This window comes from Mus caroli, unplaced genomic scaffold, assembly GCF_978045245.1.
Source record: "Mus caroli unplaced genomic scaffold, Mus_caroli_1 scaffold_9, whole genome shotgun sequence".
Classification (NCBI taxonomy): Eukaryota; Metazoa; Chordata; class Mammalia; order Rodentia; family Muridae; genus Mus; species Mus caroli.
Genome location: NW_028227264.1, coordinates 61,389,094 through 61,415,215, shown reverse-complemented (window position 1 = coordinate 61,415,215; position 26,122 = coordinate 61,389,094). Strand labels below are relative to the sequence as shown.

At 44.1% G+C, this 26,122-nt stretch overlaps 1 protein-coding gene and 1 non-coding gene across 2 annotated transcripts in view; both read left to right on the top strand.

Annotated features, from left to right (window-relative positions):
• The first annotated feature begins 738 nt into the window (after window positions 1-738).
• Window positions 739-26,122, top strand: part of Mypn (myopalladin) — a 96,262-nt gene continuing 70,878 nt past the window's right edge. Inside the window, exons 1-2 of the mRNA XM_021174306.3 lie at window positions 739-962; window positions 11,010-11,906. Of these exons, the coding sequence (XP_021029965.1) occupies window positions 11,011-11,906 (896 nt within the window). The 5' untranslated portion in view covers window positions 739-962; window position 11,010. The remainder of the gene's footprint in view (window positions 963-11,009; window positions 11,907-26,122) is intronic.
• Trnak-cuu (transfer RNA lysine (anticodon CUU)) lies at window positions 10,000-10,073 on the top strand. The gene has a single exon. It is a non-coding gene; the product is annotated as a tRNA-Lys (tRNA).

Below are 26,122 nucleotides of genomic sequence, written 5' to 3'. Positions count from 1 at the left end.
TGGACCTTTGGAGGAAGATCTTTCAAATGCAGTTGTTCCTGTATTTATTCCCAAGCTAATGGGTTTTTCCTTTACTTTGTCTGTAATTTGGAATCAGTTCCCCGTGGACAGACAGTTTTAAAAGGCTCTTTGCTTTAAGCTATTAACTTCAGCTTCTTACTTCCTTTACATAGGCAGACTTCCTCAGTATCTTAGTCATTAAATGAGAGTTTAAGTTTTCCATTGATTAAAATGAAAGATATTGGACCCGTTGGATGGCTCAGAGGGTAAAGGTACTTAACTGGCGATCTGAATTTGACCCCTGTGTTCCTTCCAGTGGAGGTGGAAGAGGAGAACCAGCTCCCAAAAGCTATCCCACATGCACACTATGGTACCTGTGCACCCCCCCACACACACACACTCACACTCACAAAGATAAATATATATTTTTAAAAATTAACAAAAAAGTAACAAATTCCAATTCGCATTTAAAGTAATGGCATTTTTTTTTTTTTGGACAGGCAGAGTGTGATGTATTTCATTTACTATTAATTCAAAATATCAATCAATAAACACCTTGTCGTTCTGGCGGTAAATGAAATTCCGTAGGTAGAAAAATACCACTGACCCCAGCTCCCGTAGGTGCTGTCCCGCAATGGAATCCCTTTGCTCAGTGTTCTCCTGTCCAATCAGGTGGAATGTTTCGCAGGCACATGGTTTATACAGCTCAAAATAACTTGGGACCTGAGAGCTGACAAATGCTCTGGCCGCAGTGGTAACGGTTGCCCAGCTTCTATCAGCCACCCTCACCAAAACTACGGTTAACTCCTCGCTCTCTATGGACAGCCACTCTCTCTCTCCAAGGGCGTGAAGACTTTTCCCTTTCTCCAGCGTTTTCATCCAAACCTGCTCCTTGGATAACTGCCGTCACAGAAGCTTGCCTGGCTTGGACATCGTCATCTGGGTCACCTAAAAAAAGAAAGGTAATATCTGGATTTAAGACTGAAAAGTGTGTTCTGAGAGAGGGTTACTGACAACAGAGAAAGAGGGTATTTGAGGCAGCTGATTACTGCTCCTTACCGTGAGACCTAGGATAACTTTCTAATTATGTGTCACGAGGTACACAATTAAACGGGAAATGAGGCTTTCTATTCCAAAGCGTTTGGAATAGGGGCTGAGACTCACAGAGTCTGTATCCTACTGGAGTTCTAAGGGGAGATACCTGAACAGGGGATCTCTCCGACAAATGTTACTGACATTTTCTACGAACTCGTCGATTATACTAAAGTCGTTTATACGGAGAACATGGGTGCTAGGCCCGTTTCCTTCTTAAAGGAAATCAAATCTAAAATAATGAGGCTCCATGGTTGGAGGCTTTCATTTAAAACTTTTTTTTTTTATCCTGTAAAAGGATCTGCTTGCTTGCTAAATTTAGTGTTGGGAGATCTGCTCCCTGGATTAATGTGCACAACAGCTGCAGAAAGCCTGCTCAAGAGACACTTCGCTCTCTAGCGCTTGCTTGCTCTCTCTCTCTCTCTCTCTCTCTCTCTCTGTCTCTCTCTCCCCTCTCCTCTCCTCTCCCCCTCCTCTCTCTCCCCTTCCTCCTCTCTTTTTCCTTCTCTTTCCTCTTGCCCTACCCTCTCCCCTCCCTCCTCCTCCCGTCCCTCTCTCCAGTTCTATTAGAGATACTTGACAGCCACTTGCAAATGTTTGGCCTGGTACACTGCACTCTTAGCCCTTAGCAGTAATAAGATGTACATCTTGAATATTTTTAAGACTATATTAAGAGGAAAGGTAGATCATTCATGTCTCCAGTCATAAGCAGTGAGAGGTGTGGAGAAATGGCATAACCTCACCCACGAATTCCAACTCTGTGTTCATAGTGCAGTTTGAGAGAGATGAAACAGCTATCTAGATTTTCTCCTCTCAAATCACTAAGGCAATATGAACATTCTCATGTTAATAATAATTTAGTAATGAGACAGTGAATTTTATAGGCTATGAATTAAAATTTTGTCATAACTTCACAATTTCTTCTTAATAATACTCTCAGATTTCATTTAAAATCTGCAGTGCTTTTAAAAGAAATCAAGAATAGAGAGATACTCTCTCTCTTGATATTCTATTCAACAACAAGCAAAATATTTAAAATCAAGGCCACCACACAAAATCTGAAATGCATGGAGATGACACTTCCAGAGGTTGAGAGCATAAAAATGGACCGTGGAATAGCATTGTAAAACTATCCAAATTCTGGAAGGTTCTCTATCCCCACGGACACTGTGTGGTTAATGATAGCCACAATTCTGTGAACACCAGCTCTTCATACATCTTTAATTTACAGATAGGCTCCACACAAGTTTCTGTTCTAATGAGCAGCAACAATATAGGCCAGCAAGATGGTGTCATGGGTAAAGACACATACTGCCCAGAGTCCAACCTGAGGTCCATTCCCAAGGCTCGTATTGTGTAAAGAAAGAACAGACTCCCATGGGTTATCCTCTGACCTCCACACTATGTGGTGGTATACATGCACAATACAACAACAACAAATGTTTTACACGGTATCCACCTAGGACTATAATTTATGAACATGATAAATTTAGAGGCATATTTAAATAGAGATATATAGGTATAAATATTATGTGAGCTGGTTTTGGACTTCACCAAGATAGCTTTTACAAAATAAGTTTTGAAAAGAAATTGCCGGGGAAGGGTTTTGTTTTTTGTTTTTGTTTGTTTTTTTAAACAGCTTTTCCCCTTTGCTAGAGAATGAAAGCTAATGACGTACTTCCACGCGTGTTTTCATAAGTTCCTATGGTTGTCTACAGAATGCTTACAACACTTTTGAAAGTGTCACACGTTTGCTTCAAGGGAACAGCCTGCCTGTGTGTCTGTGGACCACATGCATGTCTGGGGCCCTCAGAGGTCAGCAGAGAGCACTGGAGCCCCCGGAAGTGGAGCCCCCGGAAGTTGAACCTGCATCTGCTGCCAGAGCAACAAGTGCTCTTGACCCTGGGGCCAGCTTTCCAGTCCCAAAGCATATTTTGAATAGACAGATACTGTTGGTGGCAATACGCGTCAGTGTGACTGTACCTGTGGACACTAGAGAGTTCCCAGAGTGAGTCACCTTGACACGCTCTGCACAGGCTGCCTGGCTCATAGCCCTTCACTGGCACCTGCACCCCCAACCTCAGCAGAGCCTCCAGACCACACTCACCGCCCCCAACCATGTACTCACAATGTGCCAGTTTAATTAGGGAACTGCCTTCAAGGTCTTAATTACCTACCATACAAAGAACTGATATAAACAGAGGTTGAAGAATGTGAGTAGGCCCTTTTCTTTTTACTTTTTTTTTTTTTTTAAAGAAAATTTGAGTTTAGGAGGATTGATGGAAGATTTATGGGTTTGACACCCTACATCAGTGGTTCTCAACCTGTGGGTCTCGACCCTTCCACACTGGTCACATACCAGATATCCCGCATATCAAATATTTGCATTACAATTCATAACAGTTGCAGAATTGCAGTTATGAAGTAGCAACACACGTGAGGACCTGTATTAAAGGATTGAAGCACTAGGGAGGTTGAGAGTCACTGATCTATATAATTATTCAGTGCTTTGGACAGCTTCCATCCCTGTCATTGGGACTACCATCAACCCTTCATACTCTTCTCTCTCTCTCTCTCTCTCTCTCTCTCTCTGTGTGTGTGTGTGTGTGTCTGTCTGTCTGTCTGTCTGTCTGTCTCTCTGTCTCTCTGTCTTTCTGTCTCTGTCTCTCTGTCTCTCTCTCTCATATGCTGGAGTACAAACTCTGGGCTTTGTACATGCTACATGGTACACCTCAGAGCGACTCCTACCTGCCAGGCCCTTCAGATCCTAGATTCTTTCCATTGATGGATCCTGGGAATATCTGTTTGAAATACAACTGCTTGCTGTATTTCAGATCCAGTGGTAACTGGCCTCTGGTATCAGGACCACTTACAATAATCTCTTCCAGCATCTCTCTCATGTCGGTGGCTCCTCTGTGTACAATCACACCCTCTACATTGTACAGCCAATCTCCCTTCCTTCCACTTGCCTCTGCCCTGTTATTTCAAAGTCCTTTCACGCTGCCAGCCTCTGGCCTTCAGGGAGGGGTCCGTAAAGAGACAGACCCTCTCCCATGCTCCTGGGCATGGCCTCAGCTTTGCCCCTCTATCCCAAGCTGGTCTCACACCCCCAACCCCTACCTCAGCCTTCTAAGAGCTGGGCTTATACATGTGTGCCTCTGGGCTCAGCCTCAGGGTATACTTTCACCAAGTCAGTTGTCTGGATTTATCTTTATCTACCGTTTTCCTTCCGTCAGGCTGGAAGCTCTTTAAGAGAGTATGTCATATTAGTTCTGGACCTTTGGCACTTTCACGTATCTACTCCCCAGGTCTATCTAGACAGATATAAATGCCCAATGCCATTCGCATTATGAATAGACTACAAGTAACGCAGAGGTGAGGGTAACCGGTGTAGTATGGGGATCAGGCACCACAATGGTGCATAAAGTGCATCTCACTTACAGCCAAATGTTGAAAAGGTGTTCCATGCACAGCTCTCCAGAACTGGTCCCTCTGCACTGACATTTGCCTATTGGGCAAGTAAGGGTTTTTTTCTCCAAAGAACTCCCATATCCTGGGTGATTCTGGGAAATTCTGCTTATATTTCTCAAGCACTCAGAAAATTGAGGCAGGAGAATTGAAAGGCTAGTCTGAGCTACATAGGAAAATTCTATCTGGGGGTGGGGGGAATGGGGCCAGTAAGACGGCTCGGTGGATAAAGGTGTCTACTGCCAAAACTAATGAGCTGAGTATGATTCCTGGGACCTACATGGTAGAAGGATAGAGCCAACTCCCACAGGTTGCTCTCTGATCTCCACATGTATGTAATGGACACTTATGTATGCACACATGTGTTCTCTCTCTCTCTCTCACACACACACACACACTATAAATGAATGTAATTTTTTAAAACGACAGCACGCAGGAGGCAGAAGCAGGAGGATCAGAACTTCAAAGTCGCTCTCAACTACAAGTTGGGTCTGAGAGCAGCATGGACTACAAAAGAACCTGTCCCCAAAATGTAAACAAAGCCCCACAGAGAACACAGCCTTATTATCACCCTAATGAGAATTCTAGGCCTGGTAATTATATATCAGTGGGAAATAATTATCTCACATGTGCACAGCACTCTATTTTTAAGACTCACAGATAAACCAGGGGGCGAGCGGGCTTTGTTTTCTGTGTCTGCATTTGAAGGTGAGTTGCTTAAAGATGACTAATTTTCCTATGTCAGTGTTCTTCATAAAGGACTATTAAGTATGAGGCTGTGTTTTGTGTCAATCTGGAAACTAGGTTTGGACTTTATGGGTGTGTTTTGTTTTATGAATGGACTTCCCACACTGCGCTGAATGTGCAGCAGTGTTTAAAGAGCTGTAGATAAATATAAATATATGACATTTCCTGTTCTACAGCTTTACTAAGGCTAATTGACAAAAGTTGTGCTTGCTGATGAAAATAACAGTGTTTAGATAGATGTATGCATTGTACAGTGATTAGTCAAAGTAATTAATATATATATATATAGCTCACATACTTATGTGTTGGCTTATGTTGTTCCATTAGCTATACATGCTATACAGAGCATCTCCAGAACATAGTGCTTTTGTCTCATTGATTGTGGACCCTTGAGCTACCTCTTCTCACCTCCAGCCACTGTGGTTGGTTTATTTTTTCCAATTAAATATATAATTATACTTGACATGTTTAGCATGTGCGAGACTCTATGTTCAGTCCCTAGCACCAGAAACAATAATGATTGTTTATTAATTGTTAATTACTGATCATTAATGCATGCATTGTTAGTATTAATAATAATACTAACAATTATTGATAATTTTCCAGCACTTATAATTAAATTTGAGATTGTTAATGCTGGGCTTTGCCAATTTTCTGGGCACTACCACAGTTTATTGGTTTGTTTGCTGGAGACCCAAGGCAGGACCTCCTGCACAGGAGGCAAGTGCTCTACCACTGAAATGAATCCCCAGAGTCCCAGTTTACATAGTCACTTTATAAGCAACAGATGAATTTATAGTACATGAACTTTCTTAGAGCCTGATGAAGGATAATACTGAGTTATAATGAGTCAAGAAATATTCCCAATGGGTTGGGGATGTAGCTTAATAATGGCACCTGCCCAGCATCCCTGAGGCCCTGGGTTCAACTCCAAGTACTGGAGAAGAAGCAAAAAAGACCAATAGAACAGCACATGCTTTTAATCCCAGCACACAGGAGGCAGAGACAGATGGATCTCTATGAATCTGAGTCCATCTGGTCTTTGTAGTGAATTCCTGTACAGCTAGAGCTACACAATGAGGCCTTGCAGAGAGAGAGAGAGGGAGGGAGGGAGGGAGGGAGAGAGACAGAGACAGAGACAGAGACAGAGACAGAGACAGAGACAGAGACAGAGAGACAGAGAGAGAGAGAGAGAGAGGGAGAGAGACAGAGACAGAGAGACAGAGAGAGATCGAGAGAGACAGAGACAAACAGAGACAGAAACAGAGAGACAGAGAGAAGGTTTTAACAAATTTTGTTTTAAATGAAACAAAAGAGTTCTCAGAGCAGAATCTCCTCAGGAAAAGTCATAGGGAAAAGAAAACACAAAGAAATTTGGCCAAGTCAGTAAGTTTTTTGTGTGGCTGCTCTGTCTTAGGATGTCTTAGGACAAGTCTCTCAGGATGACTGACAGGATCGCCTCATTTCCAGCTTGGTACAGTTCACAAACACCAAAAAGTCTTCTCCAGAGCAACCAGTCATCTTGTTCTGAAAGTGGCATAAAACCTGCATTTCAATTTACAGGGAACAAAACATGAGACTAGAGTCAAATGGCACAGAACGGCCCAGATAAAATGTTTAAGAGGGCTCAGAGTTTCCACTCCCCAAGTCTGATCCCGTGGGCCACCCGGCTGCGCCGGCCGTAAATACTCTGGTCTTTCTCTCATCTCTCATTCTTATCCTACGATCAAATCACTGGCCTCTGACTTGACAGGCGATCTCAGATCCAGCCATTCCTCACCACCTCCTGCTGCCGCCACTCACTGGCCCACACCAACATAGGAACATAGGCAGTCGTCACGACCGCCTCTTATGAGAATCCTCTCCATTCAGAATGTAGGAAAACTTGAAGTCCTTCCCAAGATCTGCAGGTCTAATATGATCCGGCCTTCTTCCTTTTCTCCTTTTCTTTTTGTTGTTGTTGTTATTTTGAGACAGGGTCTTACTCTATAGTTCAGGTCATGTCAGAACTCACTATGTAGTCCATGCTAGCCTGGAACCCATGACGTTGTACCCGTGTTAGCCTTCCAAGCACTGGGATTAAAGGCATAAGCCACCATGCCCAGTCTATAGCAGTGTACATTTCTTACCTCATATCTTCTGTTCTTTTTACTCACATTCTTTTCAAACAAAGGGTTTGACTCAACACACTGAACACTCATCCTTTCTGACCTGACATTTCTCCCTGACTGAGCAGGTTGCTGAAGTCTAATGAATTTGGCCTTCCCAGCTAACACACCTCTCCTGAGCTCTACCCCTTCCTGCTTTACATTTGACCGCCATGCCATACTTTATTCTTAATATTGATATCCTCATTCCTCCCCATTAGCAAGTCAACTCCATAAAGAAGTGATGTCTTTTATTGGCCACTCGGTACCTAGAATAGCACCTGGCATATAGAAGACTCTCAGTTAAATTTATTAGGTGAAATGGCAGGGTTGTAGCCCAGGATAGAACACTTGCCCAACATGCATGGAGCCATTTATTTATTTATTCATTTATTTTTGCAATACCACATGGTTTTTCTTTTGACTATGAGTTTCTTTTTGTTATTTGGTCTTTTCTACTTAACCCTGCAATTAAAAAAAAAAAAAAAGAAGTAATAGATCGAATAGGAAGTTCTAGTGAACAAGAAACCAGCAAGTATTTGTTGACCACCTTCTGCTCTCTGACTGTTTTTTCTCTTGGAAAAAAAAAAAAAAAGATAATGATAATGCCAGTTGCATCCCCGTAGCCACAGGCCGTGTTAGAAGGGCTTTGCCTTGAAGCTCAGGATATTGCCAAACGTCTCAGTCCCTCACCTGCTGAGAGATGAAGCCATAATTTTAATTCGAATCTCTCGAATTTTATGGTCAGTGTTCATTTCTATGTTGGCTTCAGTCTAAGCCAATACAACACAGAGAGATAAAGGCGAAGTCACGTTACAACAGAGTGAAACACCAGCAGCATCCCTCAGAGGAGCTTCCTGGTTTATAAGTGTATCCAGAGAGTCAAGCTAAAGAAGTAAATGAATGGGTAATTACAATAACTCATCCATGCATATTAACTATGGTTTCAAAAAGCATTCTGAGCCTCTTTCCACACATCTGTTCTCCCACAGGGTCCATGCACAAATGGAAATTCTCAACTGGGATATTAGTTCCGTTTTCATGTGCTATTTTATGTATTATCACTCTACAAAACGTAAAACCATCCTAGTTAATGAGCATGACATAATTTGTTTGGCTGATTCTTATTGTTCGTAGTTCCAGTTTTTATACTCTCCTTCGTACCCTAATGACCGTCTTTCTGCGTCATCTAACACCTTTGAATTTTAAATTCATCCCTTTTGAAGGCACCGTAGACTTCACTGAATTAACTCCAGTCAGAACTGTCTCAGGCTCTGGCAAGCACACAGAGAAAACATTCCCCGGGAGTGACCCATCTAGCCATCTCTAACTGCCCTCTCAAGGTGACCGCCTACTTTGCCAATCATGAGGTTAGCTTGGGATAGCACCGTGGAAGTCTAGGAGCAAGGGAAGTTCCTAGGAAGCCTTCAGTGTGATATAAGTGAGAGACTACCATGTCAGGCAGAAGAGATAGATCGACTGAAACGGGTTTTGTTGTGAATCTTAGAGATTTAGGGTATTATTTTCTCCCCCATTTTATTGAGAAGACAGATACCTAATATCGAAGAATGTCGTGTAGTCTTCATTCCATTATCATCCCTGAGGGTGGGTGGAGTCAGTAAATGGGAAGATTATGGCCATCTCTGAGTGTCTGTTTGGGATAGAAGAGAATTAACTGGCCCGGCGTGGTGGCAAATGCCTTTAATCCCAGCACTTGGGAGGCAGAGGCAGGTGAATTTCTGAGTTCGAGGCCAGCCTGGTCTACAGAGTGAGTTCCAGGACAGCCAGGACTACACAGAGAAACCCTGTCTCGAAAACAAAACAAAACAAAACACCCCCCCCCCAAAAAAGAAGAGAATTAACTGCCTGGGGGTCAAAGGTGAGCTATCCCTCAGCAAGCTGCAGAGGGAATATGAGAAAGATATCACCAGCACCAAACACGTTACTGTTTTCTTAAGGTTGTAGAAATATTTCCAAAAAGGTGATATATTCGAATATTTACTATTTAAAAACTAAGACTGTGACAGCTCCTGCTAAGCACTGAATTCTGTAACCTTTCATCGCTTCTTTTGAGCAAAGGTAATGCGAGACCATTTTAAAAACCTAGGTTTGGGGGCAGAAGAAATGGCTTGGTCATTAAGAGTACACACTGTTCCGATTTTTTTCTCAGCGCACCTCTGGACTCATGGGGCACTGACTCTCATGCCACACCACACACAGACAGACAAATAACTATCTGTTTAAATTTTAAATCTCAAACAAACAAACAAACAAACACCAAGGCCCAACAGTTTAGACTCAACATGAAGGGAAGATGACCCTAGCTTTTGAGAGCAGGCTGAGTCCAGCAACAACACTGAATTGAAACAGTGTGTCTCCTACCAAACAACATAAATACCCTTAGTTTTTCATGAGCTATGTCAAGGCAACATCTTCAGTAGCTAAAATAATATGTTGCCAATTTCTTTTATGTTTTTCTAGAATTCTATTATCATTGAGTTCATAAAACTGATGGGGGGGGAGATGGGGGGGTGGTCTTCCAGGTGGCTCCATGGCTTAGTTGGCTAAAGTGCCTGTCTCTTAAATAGGAGATCCTGGGTTCAAATCCCAGTGGGGCCTGACTAACACTTTGCTTGGCAGTGGTGGCACACGCCTGTAATCCCAGCATTCCAGAGGCAGAGGCAGGCAGATTTCTGAGTTCGAGGCCAGCCTGATCTACAAAGTGAGCTCCAGGACAGCCAGGGCTATACAGAGAAACCCTGCCTCGAAACAAACAAACAAATAAACAAACAGCTTAATTATTTAAAAAAATTGCTACCATTACCAAAATCGGGCTTAGAAGGGCCAGTGAGATGGTTCAGAGGGTCCAGGGGCTTGCAGCCAAGCCTTGGTATGATCCTTAGATTCCCATGGTGGAAGAAAGAACCTTTATGGCACCTGAAAGCCACACACACACACTACATAATACATACATACATACATACATACATACATACATACATAAGTGGCATTTTAAAAATTAGGCTTAGACATTTTTTTTCACATTTTAGGCAAATACTCTGCCCCTGAATTCCATTCCCCGCCCTGATACTGTATTAAATCACCATGATTATCTCATAACTTGCACAATTGAATTTAATGTAAAGTTGGTTTTCTTTGTTTGTTTTTTACTTAAATAGTAATCCCCAGGTGTTGTTTGTTTTGGATTTTTGAGACAGGATTTCTCTACATAGCCCTGGTTATCTTGGAACTCACTTTGAAGACCAGGCTGGCCCAGAACTCACAGAGATTCATCTGGCCTCTGCCTCCTAAATGCTGGGATTAAAGTCATGGCCACCGCACTCTGCAAAATTTTATTTTTAATTTCAGAGAAGCTTTATTGAGTTAGGAATCATCGTTACATCTTTCACTTTTGTGAAAATGTCTACATTAGGTGATATGAGCTTTTAAAAAAACACAACCCATAATTTAAGTCTCTGTGCTGAAGTAAAGGCAGGCTTGTTATTCCGTGGCAATAATCTGAATTGTTCGGCTATTCTCCTCACTTTGTTTCAGCATGCAAGAAGACAGCATAGAGGCATCCACTTCCATCTCTCAGCTCCTGAGAGAAAGCTACCTGGCTGAAACCAGACATCGTGGGGACAACGAGCGAAGTCGAGCTGAGCCCTCCTCCAACCCTTTCCATTTCAGTGGTCCTGGGGCTGCAGAAGGAGGAGGCCCGGAGGACCTTCCGGACCTTTCTGCCTTCCTGAGCCAAGAGGAGTTAGATGAAAGTGTCAATTTGGCGAGGCTGGCCATCAACCACGACCCCTTGGAGAGAGTGGATGAAGCTCAAGCCAGGAAGCGTCTGTCTTCTGACCAGACGAAGCATGCGTCCAAGCCAAGCTTCGAACCTGCCTTCCACCAGGACAGCTCCCGAGGTCCGGCCAGTCCTAAAGACAGCCCGCCAGAGACCAAGAGGCCGCAGTACAGTTCTGAAACCCAGTCCAAGAAAGTTTTCCTGAACAAGGCTGCCGATTTCATCGAAGAACTTTCCTCCCTTTTCAAGGCTCACAGCTCCAAGAGGATCAGACCTCGGGCCTGCAAAAACCACAAGAGCAAGACGGAATCCCAAAACAAAGTTCTGCAGGAAAACAGCTCCACTTTCTCAGATCTGACAGAAAGGCGAGAGAGAGCATCAGTCCCCATTCCTATCCCTGCGGACAGCAGGGATAATGAGCTGAACCACGCTATTGAACAGCGAGAAGCCAAGAGGAGGGAAGCTGAGTTGGCTGCGGGAGAGGCTGCGGCTGGAGACAGCACCCCTGGCTCTTCGCCTTCATCCCTATACTACGAAGAGCCTCTGGGGCAGCCTCCCCGCTTCACACAAAAGTTACGGAGCCGAGAAGTTCCGGAAGGCAGCCGAGTCCAGTTGGATTGTATAGTGGTAGGAATTCCACCGCCCCAAGTAAGGTAAAGACGGCCAGTGAGCAGTGTTTAGCAATTCTGTCTGCCATGATCGTTGCTCCAGAAAAATTCCATACTTCCTTTGAGAAAAGGAGCTGGGAGGAAAGGCAGGAACATAGCACCGGCTACATAAGTAACTCCATTTATTCTAGGGCTGAGGCTGTGTCTTGGTACTACGGGTAGAGCGCTTGCTTGCCCAGCAGGTACGAGGGCCTGAGTTCACTCCCTCACCCTGGCACTGCAACAAATGTCTGAATTCCCTCAGCACAAACCTTTACTCTAGCACTCTAGAGGGAGAGGCAAGGGGATCAGTAGTTCGAGGTCACCTTTGGCTACATATAGAGTGTAAGGCAGTCTGGCCAACGTAAAACCCTGTCTCCCTCCATTTTTTTCTTCTTCTAAGAGCCATATATTTTTAGGATTTTTGTTTTGTTTTGTTTTGTTTTGTTTTGTTTTGTTTTGTTTTGTTTTGTTTTTTGAGACAGGGTTTCTCTGTATAGCCCTGGCTGTCCTGGAACTCACTTTGTAGATCAGGCTGGCCTCGAACTCAAAAATCCGCCTGCCTCTGCCTCCTGAGTGCTGGGATTAAAGGCGTGCGCCACCACGCCTGACCTATTTTTAAGATTTTTTTAAAAATTATGTATGTGCTTATATGTATGGATGTTAGTGGAAGCCGGATTGGATCCCTTGAGACCTTGTCTCAAATAATTAAAAACAAATGGGGGCGGGGCAAGTGATAAGATAATGGCTGATAGATTTTAAGATAGACTATAGTTGTGGATCAGACCAATTTTAAACATTCACTCTACATATGTAAAAGTCTTTCTCTAATATGTCTAATGAGCAAAGGAGATGTCCATCATGTATGTGTGTATATGTGCATGGGCATGAGGGTGTGTGTGTGTGTGTGTCCCCTTGTTTTTACCTATGTTCTGGGATGCTCCTAACCCAGATCCTCACGCTTCTGAGTCAGGTGCTTGACCCACTGCACGGTTTCCCCAGCCCTAGAGACACCCATGTAAGGCACATGAGCTTCAGGCGTCCTGACTTACATGTGCTGTTCCGAACTTCAGGTGCTAATTTTATTCTAGACTTTGAAAGATTTCCTTCTATATTTGTGGTCCCACCGAATCTGGAACCAACCTGCTGGTATCTGCTACCTCTCTTCTTACCATATGGTAACATGTGAATAACACACATAAAATGCATTGCATTTATGGCGAATGACTGGCGTTCAGAGTCCTGTAAGAGTTACTATGCTTCTTTAATCACCCAATTACTGCTAGAATATGACATCATTACTACATAAACTTTATTCTCTGTAAGTCAATAGTATTTCATCTTTTTCTTTCAAACTATTCCCACTATGAAACAATCACGGTAATATGAATAATTGTATTTTATATGTGCATACTAATTGAAAGTATTCTGGCCCAAAGGCACATTCATATATCAGATTTTGCTTTCAAGGGCCAGATGGTGGTAGGGCACACTTTTAATCCTAGCACTCAGGAGGCAGAGGCAGACAGAGACCTGTGAGTTTGAGGCCAGCCTGGTCTACAGAGCTGATTTCAGGACAGCTAGGTCTACACAAAGAGAAAGCCTGTCTTGAAACACCACCCCCACACCACCACCACCATCAATCTGCAAAAAAAATTTTTTCTTTTAAGATAAAGCATACCCAATATTATTTTCACAGTGATATAGACAGGTCAGGTTACCCAGCTGACCTTCACAGCAGGGTTTTGATGGTTCTGAGTCTTGAGCGCCAAGTTCCACTTTTGGCTCACACTAGTGACTCAATGAATCAATAAGGATCGGGGGAAACTATACATTCAGGAGAATTCTTGTAGTTAATCACTGGAGAAGTCCCTCGGGATACGAGGAACATTGAGACCCAGAAGGAGAAACTGCAGAGAGAATCTGGCTCCCAGTTTCACTTGTCTTCACTGGTTGTGTACAACTGATATTGTCCTCGTCGTTTGGGAGAGTGGGGCAATGCTAAAAACAAACAAACAAAACCAGGAAAGTAAGAGATTCATCTTACGTCTAAAATCTGAGTTATGCAGTTGGCCAACGACAACAGGAAAGAGTAGTAACAGTGGTGTCCGACCTTCTCCTTTAAATATAACCGATGACACCTCCTGGAACTATGGTCAGGAAATCTTGTGAGCTGTCATTCCAGCAGTGTGACACATGCCCCTCCATGGCTTCAGGTCAGTCTAAGGAAGCTGTTGAGCCTTCAGCTTACAGCACACATACCCTAGAGAGGTCCATCTAACTCTTGGGTTTCTGGATAGACTGGGATTTTGTTTTGTTTTTGTTTTTTAAGTAAAAGACCAAATCACTCATTCTTGACATTTCTCAATGGTGACAGTCTCAGCTACAAGAATCAGTTCAGTACACCATCCAAAAACAAACAAACAAACAAAAACAACTACAATTATAAAGTACTTCTTCCCCAAATAGAAGTAATCCAATAGTCACCCAAAACTGGTCAATCAGCCAGGCAAAAATGTACAAATCTACACATTTTCAAGCCAAAGGAATGGCTCGGTGGATTGAAGCACAAACATGAGGACCAGAGTTCAGATCTCCACAACCCATACAGTGCAAGATTCCCAGGTAAACTGATTAGCTAGACTGGACAGGATGGGTGAGCTGCCGGGTCAGAAGAGACCTCGCCTCCGTCAATATTGTAGAGAGTGATTGAGGAAGACCTCCCATGTGACTTCAGATTCTCCCTGACCCTATGCAGGAGTATGAACTCACACATATACAAACTGCATGTATACACACACATGGTCACACACAAAACCTGTACACACACATGCACACATTCACGTGCACATACACACATACACACACAATGAAAGTCATGTAGGAGGACTCTGTGCAGCAGTACTAATTTTACCTAGGAAGAACTTCTCTGCTGACAGAGCTCGGGTCTATAGCAACAGTTGGTCTGAGGCCAGGAAGTTCATAGGGGTCCATTATATTCATTTCGGAATGAACTGGTACTGAAATTCCTGACTACAATCGTATAAAGAAAACTATAATTTTCCTGGTCGGCTATCAGCTGTCGCTGTTTTTCTAAGCATGGGGTTTATACAAGTCTACTTAGAGAGCAGTCTTTGCTTAGTTTTTATTTTGCTCAGCACCATTGTCAATGCAACTATACAAATAATATAAATGTATACCAATGCCTTCCAGGAAGTTGAGAAAAAAGTCACCCTAATTTTACATGTGCCCTATGCTTGGCTTCTTCTTAATTTCTTTTTTTTTTTCCTTTTTTTGTTTTGTTTTTCGAGACAGGGTTTCTCTGTGTAGCCCTGGCTGTCCTGGAACTCACTTTGTAGACCAGGCTGGCCTCGAACTCAGAAATCCGCCTGCCTCTGCCTCCCGAGTGCTGGGATTAAAGGCATGCGCCACCACGCCCGGCTTCTTCTTAATTTCTATAGGAATAGACCATAAGCTCTCAGGCTGAGAGATAGGGAAGGTAGAGGAAGGCTGCAGAACTATAAGGTATTCTAGTTGAGCTTTGAAGACTAAACTGGAGCTAGTTAGAAATGAACTCACTTGTTCAACAAACACACACCGAGTCACTAAAGTTGTTCAAAGCCAGAGTTCAAAGCAGCGAGCTATTGGAGGTTAGCGACCTTGTTTTCAAACCACATCTAAACCATACCGAGAGAGCAGCCAATAATCTACTAGAGAAAGTAGACGTGTAATCAGAACGCTGCAGCATTGTGTAATAAGGGGTGTCCAAGGAGGAGGGCTGGGGACGCCTGAGTTTGGTTCCCAGCCATACATAAAACCAGACGTGGTGACACATGCCTATAATCAGGACTTGAAAGGTGGAGGTAGGAGGGTCAGAAGTTCAAAGTCATCCATCATCCTTAACTATGATAGCAAGGTTGAAGCTAGACTAGGCTCCACGAGACCCATGGACCAGGGAGTCTCATGACCTTGTCTACTGGACATAGGACAGGGGGCAGAGGGCAGAGGGCATTGTAATATTTTGGTTGTGACAGGGAGGAAAGTGATCTAAGCAGAAAGGAGAGTAGAGCCAGATGATTTTGAAGAACCTGGAAAGCAAAAGCCAGAACAAGCCAGAAGCAGTCTCATGTCATATGAGCGATGCGAAGGGGAACATTTCAGGAGGGTGATTCCAGAAGGATGGATTAGATCGGAAAAAGGTGGAGTGCCGAGGCTTCTGGGAACGGAATGGAAGGCACCCTGGGCATCAGCTACTCCAGTGGGGTGGGACTCTTGCCGTGAGAAGAAGGAAGGCTGCCAGGTTCAGATGAAGCTGAACTTGGTGACTGACTGGACGAGGTGGATGATTTAAGGAACAACTCCACGTGACAAGGGTGGGTGTCCTGTCATGCTGGAGAGGTAGCAAGCGGATTCTTAGGGCTTGCCGGCTCCAGGACAGTGAAAGACCCTCATGGATATTAGGATGCTCATGCTCCAGAAGACAGCCCTGAGCATATAAAGTCAGCACTGATCGGGCTCTGTGAGCCGTGAATAGAGGACGTGAAACTGGGAGGGGGTGTGGCGGAGAGGGTGGTCTGGAAGGAGTTTGATAGGGGGAGTGGAAAGCTTAGTATGATCAAAACACATTGTATACATGTATGAAATTCACAAAGAATAAAGGGGGGGGAGAGATAGACAATAACAATAACACTGGATGTCAACCTCTGGCTGGTACAAACATGTGTGTGCATACCTACACACAACGACACACAGGCACACACACATGCACACACATGTATATGCATGTGCCCACAGACACACATGCATGCACATACACACACACACACACACACATATTCTCACACAGACACACACAGGCACACACACACACTATTCCACAAGTTTGGAGCTGTGCACGGGGGTGGGGTGGGAGGGCAGTGGAAAAGGCTTCACAGGCCAGGGCTGGCTAAATAAAAGAAACAGTAGGTTTGTGAAAGATGCTGGCAAACTCTGAGTCCAAGGGTCTAAAAAGAGTGCAATTCTCAGTCAGAAAAGCAGACGGAACCAGGAGGGGTTCCACACTCAGGGGTAAGCAGTATTAAGTAAGGAGGAGTAAGGAGGATTAAGAATTAAAAATTAAATGTAAATGAGGAAAATACCTAATTAAAAAAAAAAGAATTCAACATTATTCTTAGCTGCACATGAGTTGAAGCCCGAGACCTTGTCTCAAAGAAATTAGGACATCCAAAAAGTCTCCGGACACTGAGAAGAGTCTGCCTCATCGTGCTTGTGCCTTTTATAAGGCTGAGTTGATCTAAGAGGACAGAGGGAGGGATCACGTTTCCCTACTGTTTACAAAGGGACTGGTCACACAGGTGACAGCAAACAGGGACTCCTGACTCAGTCCAGTGCTACAATGGATAATATTTTCCAACTTTCTTTCAACAGTAACTAACTCCCCCAGAAGGGAGGGGGGAATCCTCAAAATCTCTCTCTCTCTCTCTCTCTCTCTCTCTCTCACACACACACACACACACACACACACACACACACACACACACACGCTTAAGATAAAGGCGCAATATGGTTAAACTTAAAGGAGCTGAGGCAACGACAGCCTGAAGCCTGCTTGCTGCAGACTAAAGCCCTTGCAGTATCTCAGTCAGAGGACCCAGTGGCACAGATTTTAATCCATTGGATTCTCCTAACAATACATCAGAGTTGAGCTAGAGACGGATCTCAGCTGGTACGGTGCTTGCCCACCATGTGCGAGGCTCCAAGTTCAATCCATAGCAAAGCATAGATCAGGCGCCACAGCGTGCTCAGCTGTGACCCTGGAGCTCAGGAGTTGGATGCTAGAAGGACCAGATATGGTCCTCATCCTGGTCAAAATAACAAGTTCCAGGGCAACCTGAGACTTAATCTCAAAAATAATAATGACAATGATAGTAAAACGATGCGTAATTTTGGCTTGTAACATAGGGTCAAGAAGAAAATGACATTTTCTACTACTTTAGTAAGAAAATATGTCTGCTGGGCAACTGTCTCTCAGGGCCCGTGTGTGTGATCGAGACTTTACCATGTGCGTGTAGCTTCAGTTTAGCTGGCAACAGATGTGTATGTATACTCTTGGTTTCCAAGTTAATTGTGTGCGATCGCTCAGTAGTAGTGAAGTGCTAGCTCACTGAAATCAGCATTCCCGAAAGGCAAGCAGGCTTGGACAGGGCTTTATCTGTGTCTTGGGAAATGACATCTACTGATGCAGTGGCCCCAGATGAAAGGGTCCACAGGAATCCCCAGCAAATGGCCCTGATCCCTTTCTGTGTCCTGACTCCAAATTCTCTGCCCAGGAATGTACAGCTGGGTCACCCTCTGCTTGTACACAAACTTCTAAGGCAATGCAAGTTTGCTTTTTATAGCTATCGGCACTTGCTGTGGTCATTCGGTTTCCTTATTGCTACTTCTGGACAATTGCTTGAAAGTAGCGTGCCTACGAAATGAGATGTTTTAAAACAGAAGAAAGGATCTTGTGCGCCCATGGTGGCTTGTGTATGTAAGCCCAGCATTTGGGATGTAGAGGCAGAAGGGCCAGAAGTTTGAGGTCTTTCTAGGCCAATTAGCAAGTTGGAGGCCAGCCTGGGCTACATGAGACTCTGTCTAAAAATAAAATAAAGATATATTGGGTTGGGCAATGGTGGCACATGCCTTTAATCCCAGCATTCAGAAGGCAGAGGCAAGTGATCTCTGAGTTCTAGGCCAGCCTGGTCTACACAGCGAGTTCCAGGACAGTCAGTTCTACACAGAAAAATCCTGTCTGGGGGTTGGGAAGTGGGGAGGAACAAAAAAGAAAGACCATCTTAAATAATGCAGAGGCAATTCATATTCTGTGATTTCAAGGCTTTTTCTTGTACCTTTTGGGAGACCCCACATTCTCCCATTTGTTCAATGAGTATTTAGCATATTTATGTGTCACGTGTCTAAGGTTAGAACATCAAGCAAGACTCACAAATTCTCTACCTCCAGAAAGCTTTGAGCACAGCCGTGCTACTGCTTAGGAGTCAGCACTGAAAGAGCAGATGTAGCCAGAACCTGAGGGGTGAGGCAGACATGGTTTTGAAGTAACAGAGAGCAAGGCAGCTTCAGATGGCTTCTGAGGCAGGCAGAGCAGCTTGTGGGCTAGCAGCGTGAGAACTACCGGAGACCTGAACAGGCAAGCAATGTCATAGGCTACACCCAGGCCTTAAGATGAGGCCAGACACTCTTCTAACAAGCTGCTGGCAACTCGCTGATGATTGGTGGTGCTCAGCAATGCCTACGTCTCTATTTTGTTGATGATGTAAAAGTTAAAAAAAAAAAAGGTAAGGGCCAGGGAGATGGCTCTTGGCAGGTGAAGATGCTTGCCACTAAAGCTGACAACCTGACCTTGATCTGCAGAGCCCACATGGTGGACAGAATGCTGACTCTAGCAGGTTGTCCTCCAGCTGCAGCGTGCACACCATGGCACCCGAACACCCCCATACCCAGTGTTTAAGTATGAGGTTCTTCCTTTTAAAGATTAAGTGGATTAGTCAGTCTGTCATGTAAAAACGTGAGGTGACTGGAATTAGAATGTCTATATTCTTTCACTACATGACTTCGCTTCCTTAAGCCAAGTCCCTGTTCAGCCTTTTGCACGTTGTGTGGTATGTCAGCACATGGCTACACTGTTGCTTTTCCCCGTATGACTGATCTTCTTCAGTGTTTCCCCCCGACATTTATAATGATATATACTTCCGATATAGCCTGGTGAATGTGTTTTCACTTCTTTCTTTAATGTGGGTAGGGATGAGATTAGAGGCAGTGTCTGTGTGACATCAACCTCACAACAGTAGCAAATTGTCTTCCCAAAGAATTGTTCTGACTTGTGTTCTCACGGAGATAATGCAAGGGTTCTGGTGACTCTGCATCATGGCCAATATTGACATTACCAGTTTAACTAATGGAGTGGGTATGAAGCTTTGCCGCATATTATCTAGTTGATCGTATTAAAAATTATATTTATTTATTTATTTAGTGTATATGCATGCCATGGTGTGAATATGGAGTTTGGAGGACAGCTTTCGAGAGTCAGTTCTCTCTCTCCTTCCTCCATGGGGGTGCCTGGGATAGAACCAGGGCCATCAGGCTTGGCAGCAAGCCCTTTTACCGGAGCCATCTTGCTGACTCTGGATGTTCTTCTTTTTCTTTCTTTCTTCTTTTTTTTTTTAATAGTTTTTGCTTTGTTTTTATTTATTTATTTATTATATGTAAGTACACTGTAGCTGTCTTCAGACGCACCAGAATAGGGCATCAGATCTCATTACGGGTGGTTGTGAGCCACCAGGTGGTTGCTGGGATTTGAACTTTGGACCTTCGGAAGAGCAGTCGGGTGCTCTTACCTACTGAGCCATCTCACCAGCCCTCTTCTTCTTTTTCTATTGAATTGCTTGCTCTTTTCTTTTTGCAAGACTATTTTAAAAAATAGTCTGGACATTAGCTGAGCTTGGTGGAGCAGACCTGTAATACCAGCTACTCAAGAGGGTGAAGCAGAAGGCTCATAAGTTCAAGACCTGCTTGAGCTCCAGAGTTAGTTCATGGTCAGCCTGGGCTGTTAAGTTAAACCCTGCCTCAAAAAGAAGAAGAAAAAAGGCGGGGGCAGGGGGTGTTAATAGCCACAAACATGGTGGATTTTTCTATTTCCTAAGGCGTCCTGTAGCAAATTTGTTTTGTTTGGGTTTGGCTTTAGGCTTTGCAGTTCCCACTGCTCCTGATCTTATTTCTGACCTTAACAAGATCGATTTCTACCCTTTAACATTATGTGGGATTTTGTTAAACGTCCTCTCCTCTAGGAAGTTTCGTATTTAAAAATCCAGTCAGGCGTCATGGCGCATGCCTATAATCCCAGTGCTTTCGAGGTAAAGGCAGGAGTTTCACGCCAGCACGGGGACTAGGACAGCTTGTGTTTAAAAAAGAGAAAAAAACTTAATTTGGGTGTATGGGTAAGAGAGAGATGTAGAGTGTGTGTGTGTATGTGTTTATGTGTGTTTATGTGTGTGTGTTTGAGTGTATGTGTGTATGAGTATGTGTGTGTGTTTATGTGTGTGTGTGTTTGAGTGTGAGTATGTGTGTATGAGTGTGTGTGTGTGTGTGTGTGTGCAGGGACATTCATCCATGAATGCTCATGTAGAGGAGAGCGTTGTTTCTTCAGCTGCTCTCCACATTATTCTTTGAAACAAGGAAGGTGTCCTGACAGACCTGGAACTCACTGTCTTGCCTAGACTGGCTGGCCAGAGAGCCTCTGGGAATCTGCCTTCTGACTGCCAGCCTCCTACAGTGTTTGGGGTTGCAGGTGTGCTTCATTGACCCTGGCTTGTATTCTTCTCTCATATGTGTGCACACATACATGCACACACATGTGTGGTATTTTAAGACTCGGGGAGCCTTAGCTTACCAGGGACCAGGTGAGTGAACCATGAGAGCCGGGATCTATGCAAAAAGCAAGAGGAATTTATTGTTCCAGTGCACTGGGGTAGTCCGAGACCCAAAAGAGAGGCGGCAGACCCCTAACACCTGTTCAGTGAGTTTTTATATGGTTTCCAGGGGCAGAACAGAGCATCAGCAACTAGGCACAATACTATTGGCAGAACAGTGAGCCCTTTAAACTGATTGGTCTCTAGGGAATGAGGTGACAAGGACTCCCCTTGTCTGAAAGTGAGCAATGATCAGCCCAATGAAGTGTCCCCACCTGCATGTCCCCTCCCACCCAGCGGTCTGAGAAATGCTAATTAGCCTCCCCGTTCCCAAGGGGTGAGTGTTTCATGACCTGCCCAAAGTCCCTAAGCTGATCTTTTCGGTATGTGTCTCAGTGTGCACATGAAGGTCAAAGGACGAACAGCAGGAGTGGGTTCTCTCCACATCACTGTTGGAGAGCTAGACTCTGTCTCTCCTACTTACACAGAAAGCACTTCATCTGCTGAATCATTGTCCAAACCAAAGCTTAAAAAAAATAGTAAGAGAGAATTTAAAGTTTTTTTCTCCTATGGAGATCATCGATTTCTTCCAGCATCATCCTGTTAATATAGCAAAGAATATGGGCTTTATAATATTAAAGGAAACTCAGGGTTTTTTGTTTTTGTTTTTGTTTTGAGATAAACATATCCTGGCCAGGCAGTAGTGGCACACACCTTTAATCCCAGCACTTGGGAGACAGAGGCAGGCGGATTTCTGAGTTTGAGGCCAGCCTGGTCTACAGAGTGAGTTCCAGGCCAGCCAAGGCTATACAGAGAAACTCTGTCTCAAAACCAAACAAACAAACAAAAAAGAGATAAACATATCCTGGTCACAATCTATTATCTTTTTGATATGTTTCTGGATCCGGTTTAGTGGCATTCGGTTTAGAACTTTTGCATTTTTTGTTCAAGTACAAAATCAACTTCAGTTTTCCCTCTCTTACTTCTGTCACAAAAGAATTGCCCCAAACCCCAAGGGTGATGCTTAATCCATGCCAGGGAGTCAACCTTGAAACTCTCTGTGGTTTGCCTCCTTATGACTGGTAGGAGCCTCCAATCTAAGTTAGGGGTTACTCTCATCACCATTATTATCATATCACCCCTATCTAGTCAGTGTTGTAAAGAAACGCCAATATACAAATTTTGGGTCAATAAGAAAACCAGCTCTTCATGAGTGTTTTTCCTCCTGGCCCCAAGCTCCCAGAATAATGACCATGAGACTCAAAATATATAAACAAATACCTTGGCCAGATAGCCTCAGCTGGTTCCCCAATTAGATAACAACTTAATAACCCATTTATTCCCATATAAGTTTTGCCACATGGCTGGTTACCTCTGCCCAAGTTCAGTGCATCTATCCTCCTTCATGTTCTGGGGCCAATCTCTCTGTGCCTGGCTCTCTCCCAGAATCCTTTCTCTCTACCAGGTGTCTCTCCTATAGGCCATAGGGTTTTGGGTTTGTTTGTTTGTTTGTTTGTTTGTTTGTTTTTTACTGACAACTGATGCATCCATACAATACACAAGATGTTCTCTCTACAGGGCACACTGAGAAAATGCATCCCAAATGGTAAGAAAAAAAAAAAATAGGGACCAACATATTAAAGAGGAGTTGCCCTAAGAAGGAATAGGTCAAACTGGGCAGGGCACTCTGGAATCTGAGGCAGGAGGATTTAGAGTTTGAAGCCAGTCTGAGCTACATATAGACCCTGTCTGGAAATTTGGTAAGTAAAACTCTTTTGAAAAAGATGGAATAAATTGTGGGCTACACTGAATGCAAATTAGAGGCAGATAAGGTGAAAACCTCGGTAGCATGAGTTAAATATTACTAACTTATTGATATTATTGTTAACTTATAAATATTAGTGCAAATAGGTATTTAACTTAATAGTAGTGTGACCTCGGGAGAATTGAAAGGATAATAGGCACAACAGGTAGATTAGAAGTGTCTTAGTTAGGGTTTTACTGCTGTGAACAGACACCATGACCAAGGCAACTCTTATAAGGACAACACTTAATTAGGGCTGGCTTACAGGTTCAGAGATTGAGTCCATTATCAAGGCAGGAACATGGCAGCATCCAGGCAGGCATGATGCAAGAGGAGCTGAAAGTTCTACGTCTTCATCTGAAGGCTGCTAGCAGAGTTCCTGGCAACTAGGATGAGGGTCTTAAAAGCCCACACCCACAGTGACACACCTACTCCAACAAGGCCAAACATCCTAATGGTGCCACTCCTTGGGCCAAGCATATTCAAACCACCACAAGAGGTGAAAGGGCAGGGGGTGTCATACCAAAATGGAAGATTGGGGACAAGTGTCTGCCTTCCCTTCCAACCCCTACCCAAACCTAATAAAAACCATAGAGAACATTTGGGATCTGAGACAGGATCTCTTCCATCTCAGGATCACCTCAGACTTACTCTGCAGCTACAGATGAGCTTCTGTTTCTGCCACCTCCACCTCCAGAGTTTGGGCTCACCACAGTGGACATCCACATCTGGTTTCTTGGTGCTGGGGACCCAACCCAGAACCTCATGCACGTCAGGCAAGACTTCACCAATCAAACTACATCACCAGCCTCAAATCTGAGACTTCTAGAAATCCCCTAAAAGGTAGAGATTCCACATGGAAGACAGATACCAGTTCTGTGAGTCTTGATGCATCGATAAACTAGAGACATCCTCTTTAAGATAAATAAGCCAACCTCCTGAATATACAGTAATGTATACAGACTATATAATAAAGGCCTCGGAAGGGTCCTGTAAAATCTAAAGATTTACTGACATCTTAAATTATATGAACCCTGATTGACAAGGAAAACCAAAATCCAAATCATATCCCAGAGAAAAATGGGATAGGTCTTAGGAACTCTTCTGGGCATGCTCCAGACTCAGAGGGGAGAAACCTAATGGCTAGAAGAGGACACTATCAGTCAGCGTGATCAACCTCGGGCTACATTTAAAGCAGCTGGGTGGGTCAGGGCTTCCCACTTTCTTTGCTTGGGCTGAGCACCCAGCACAGTCCTGAATACAGGAGCCAATGCAGCAGGTGTGTTCTGGAGGGGCCAGGGTAGTGGCCCAGGCAGTGGCCCAGATAGCTAACAATAGTTGGGGCACTTCTGGTACACAGCGTTTGCCGGGCTGAAATCGCGGCTGCCTTTCACCAGCAATCACCAGAAACTATTGTCTCCTGTAATCAGAGCCGATTGTCCTGAACAGGCAAAGGTTTCAAACAACTCAGGAAAATCAACACCCACCCAGCTCCCTAGGGAGCAGACAAAGGAGTTCATTCTAGAAGATGTAAGTTAGCAGGGTCCAGGCATGGCTCGTTTGGTAAAATGCTTGTTGCACAAACCTGAGGGCTTGAGTTTGGCTCCTCTGTCCACACATAATAACCTCGCCTAGCCACCGGAGCATGTTTTGGTGGCATGAATAGGGTGGAGCGCTGGTGCATGCTAGCCAGTCAGACCACCCAAATCAAGTCTGTGAGCTTTGGGCCAATGGGAAACCCTGTCCTACAAACAAACAAACAGGTAGGAGGTAGAAAGTAACTGAGGAAGACACCCAACATTGACCTCTGGCCTTCATCTGTGCAAGCACATAAGCGCACATACATTCTCACCAACCTAGCAGACAAAGGAAAGAATAAACTATACTTTTAAACAGGTAACACAGACTTCAATACATCAAATTGATGAGGGCAAAACCTGAAAAATCTGTCTGTCTGCTCCTCAGATAACACTTAAAGGCCCTTGCTACGTATCAGGAAATATTTCAGGGACACAGGAGTCCTTTAAGGAAAATGACGTTTCCTAAAATACTACATTCTGGAAGGAGAACAGATAATAAAGGCTAACCTTAATAAATAAGCAGATTGTGTGATGATTTAGACGTAAAGGCAATGGCTTAAAGAAGGGGAAGAGTTTCTAGGTAGAAGCAGTTAAAGTTTGGGGCAAGTGAACCTTGACCAACATAATCTACTCTTTAAAACATATTATTTTAGGGGATGAAATTCAGCTGGTAAAGTGTTTGCCTTATAGGCACAAAGCCCTGGTCTGATTCCCTGGTTTGATGAATTCGGGAGGTAGAGGTAGGAAGGTCAGAAGTTCAAGGCCATCCTAAGCTAGGCAGAGTTAGAGGCCAGCCTGGGGATCTATAAACCCCTGATCCCAGCACCTGGGAGGAGACCGGGAATGGAGAATTCTGAATCCCGGGTCAGCCCAGGCTTAGATTTTGCTTTCTTCTTGTTGCCCAGAAAAGTCTCCTTTGCTCTACATAAATGTAGCCAAGTGGTAAGGGCGGGCCAGTGTCTTCATCTGTGACAGCAGCCTGTTTTTTTTTTTTTTTTTTTGGTTTTTCGAGACAGGGTTTATCTGTGTAGCCTTGGCTGTTCTGGAACTCACTTTGTAGACCAGGCTGGCCTCGAACTCAGAAATCCGCCTGCCTCTGCCTCCCAAGTGCTGGGATTAAAGGCGTGCGCCACCACGCCCGGCGACAGCAGCCTGTTTGTGCTTCTCTTAAGTTATCAACTCGCTCTCACCTGAAAGAACTCATACACATTTTTTTCTCTTTTCTTTTTGTTTTTGAGACAGGGTTTTGGTTTTGTGATACAGGCCAGCCCTGGCTATCCTGGAACTCACTCTGTAGACCAGGCTGGCCTTGAACTCAGGGATCTGCCTGCCTCTGCCTCTGCAGTGCTGGAATCAAAGGTGTGTGTGTGT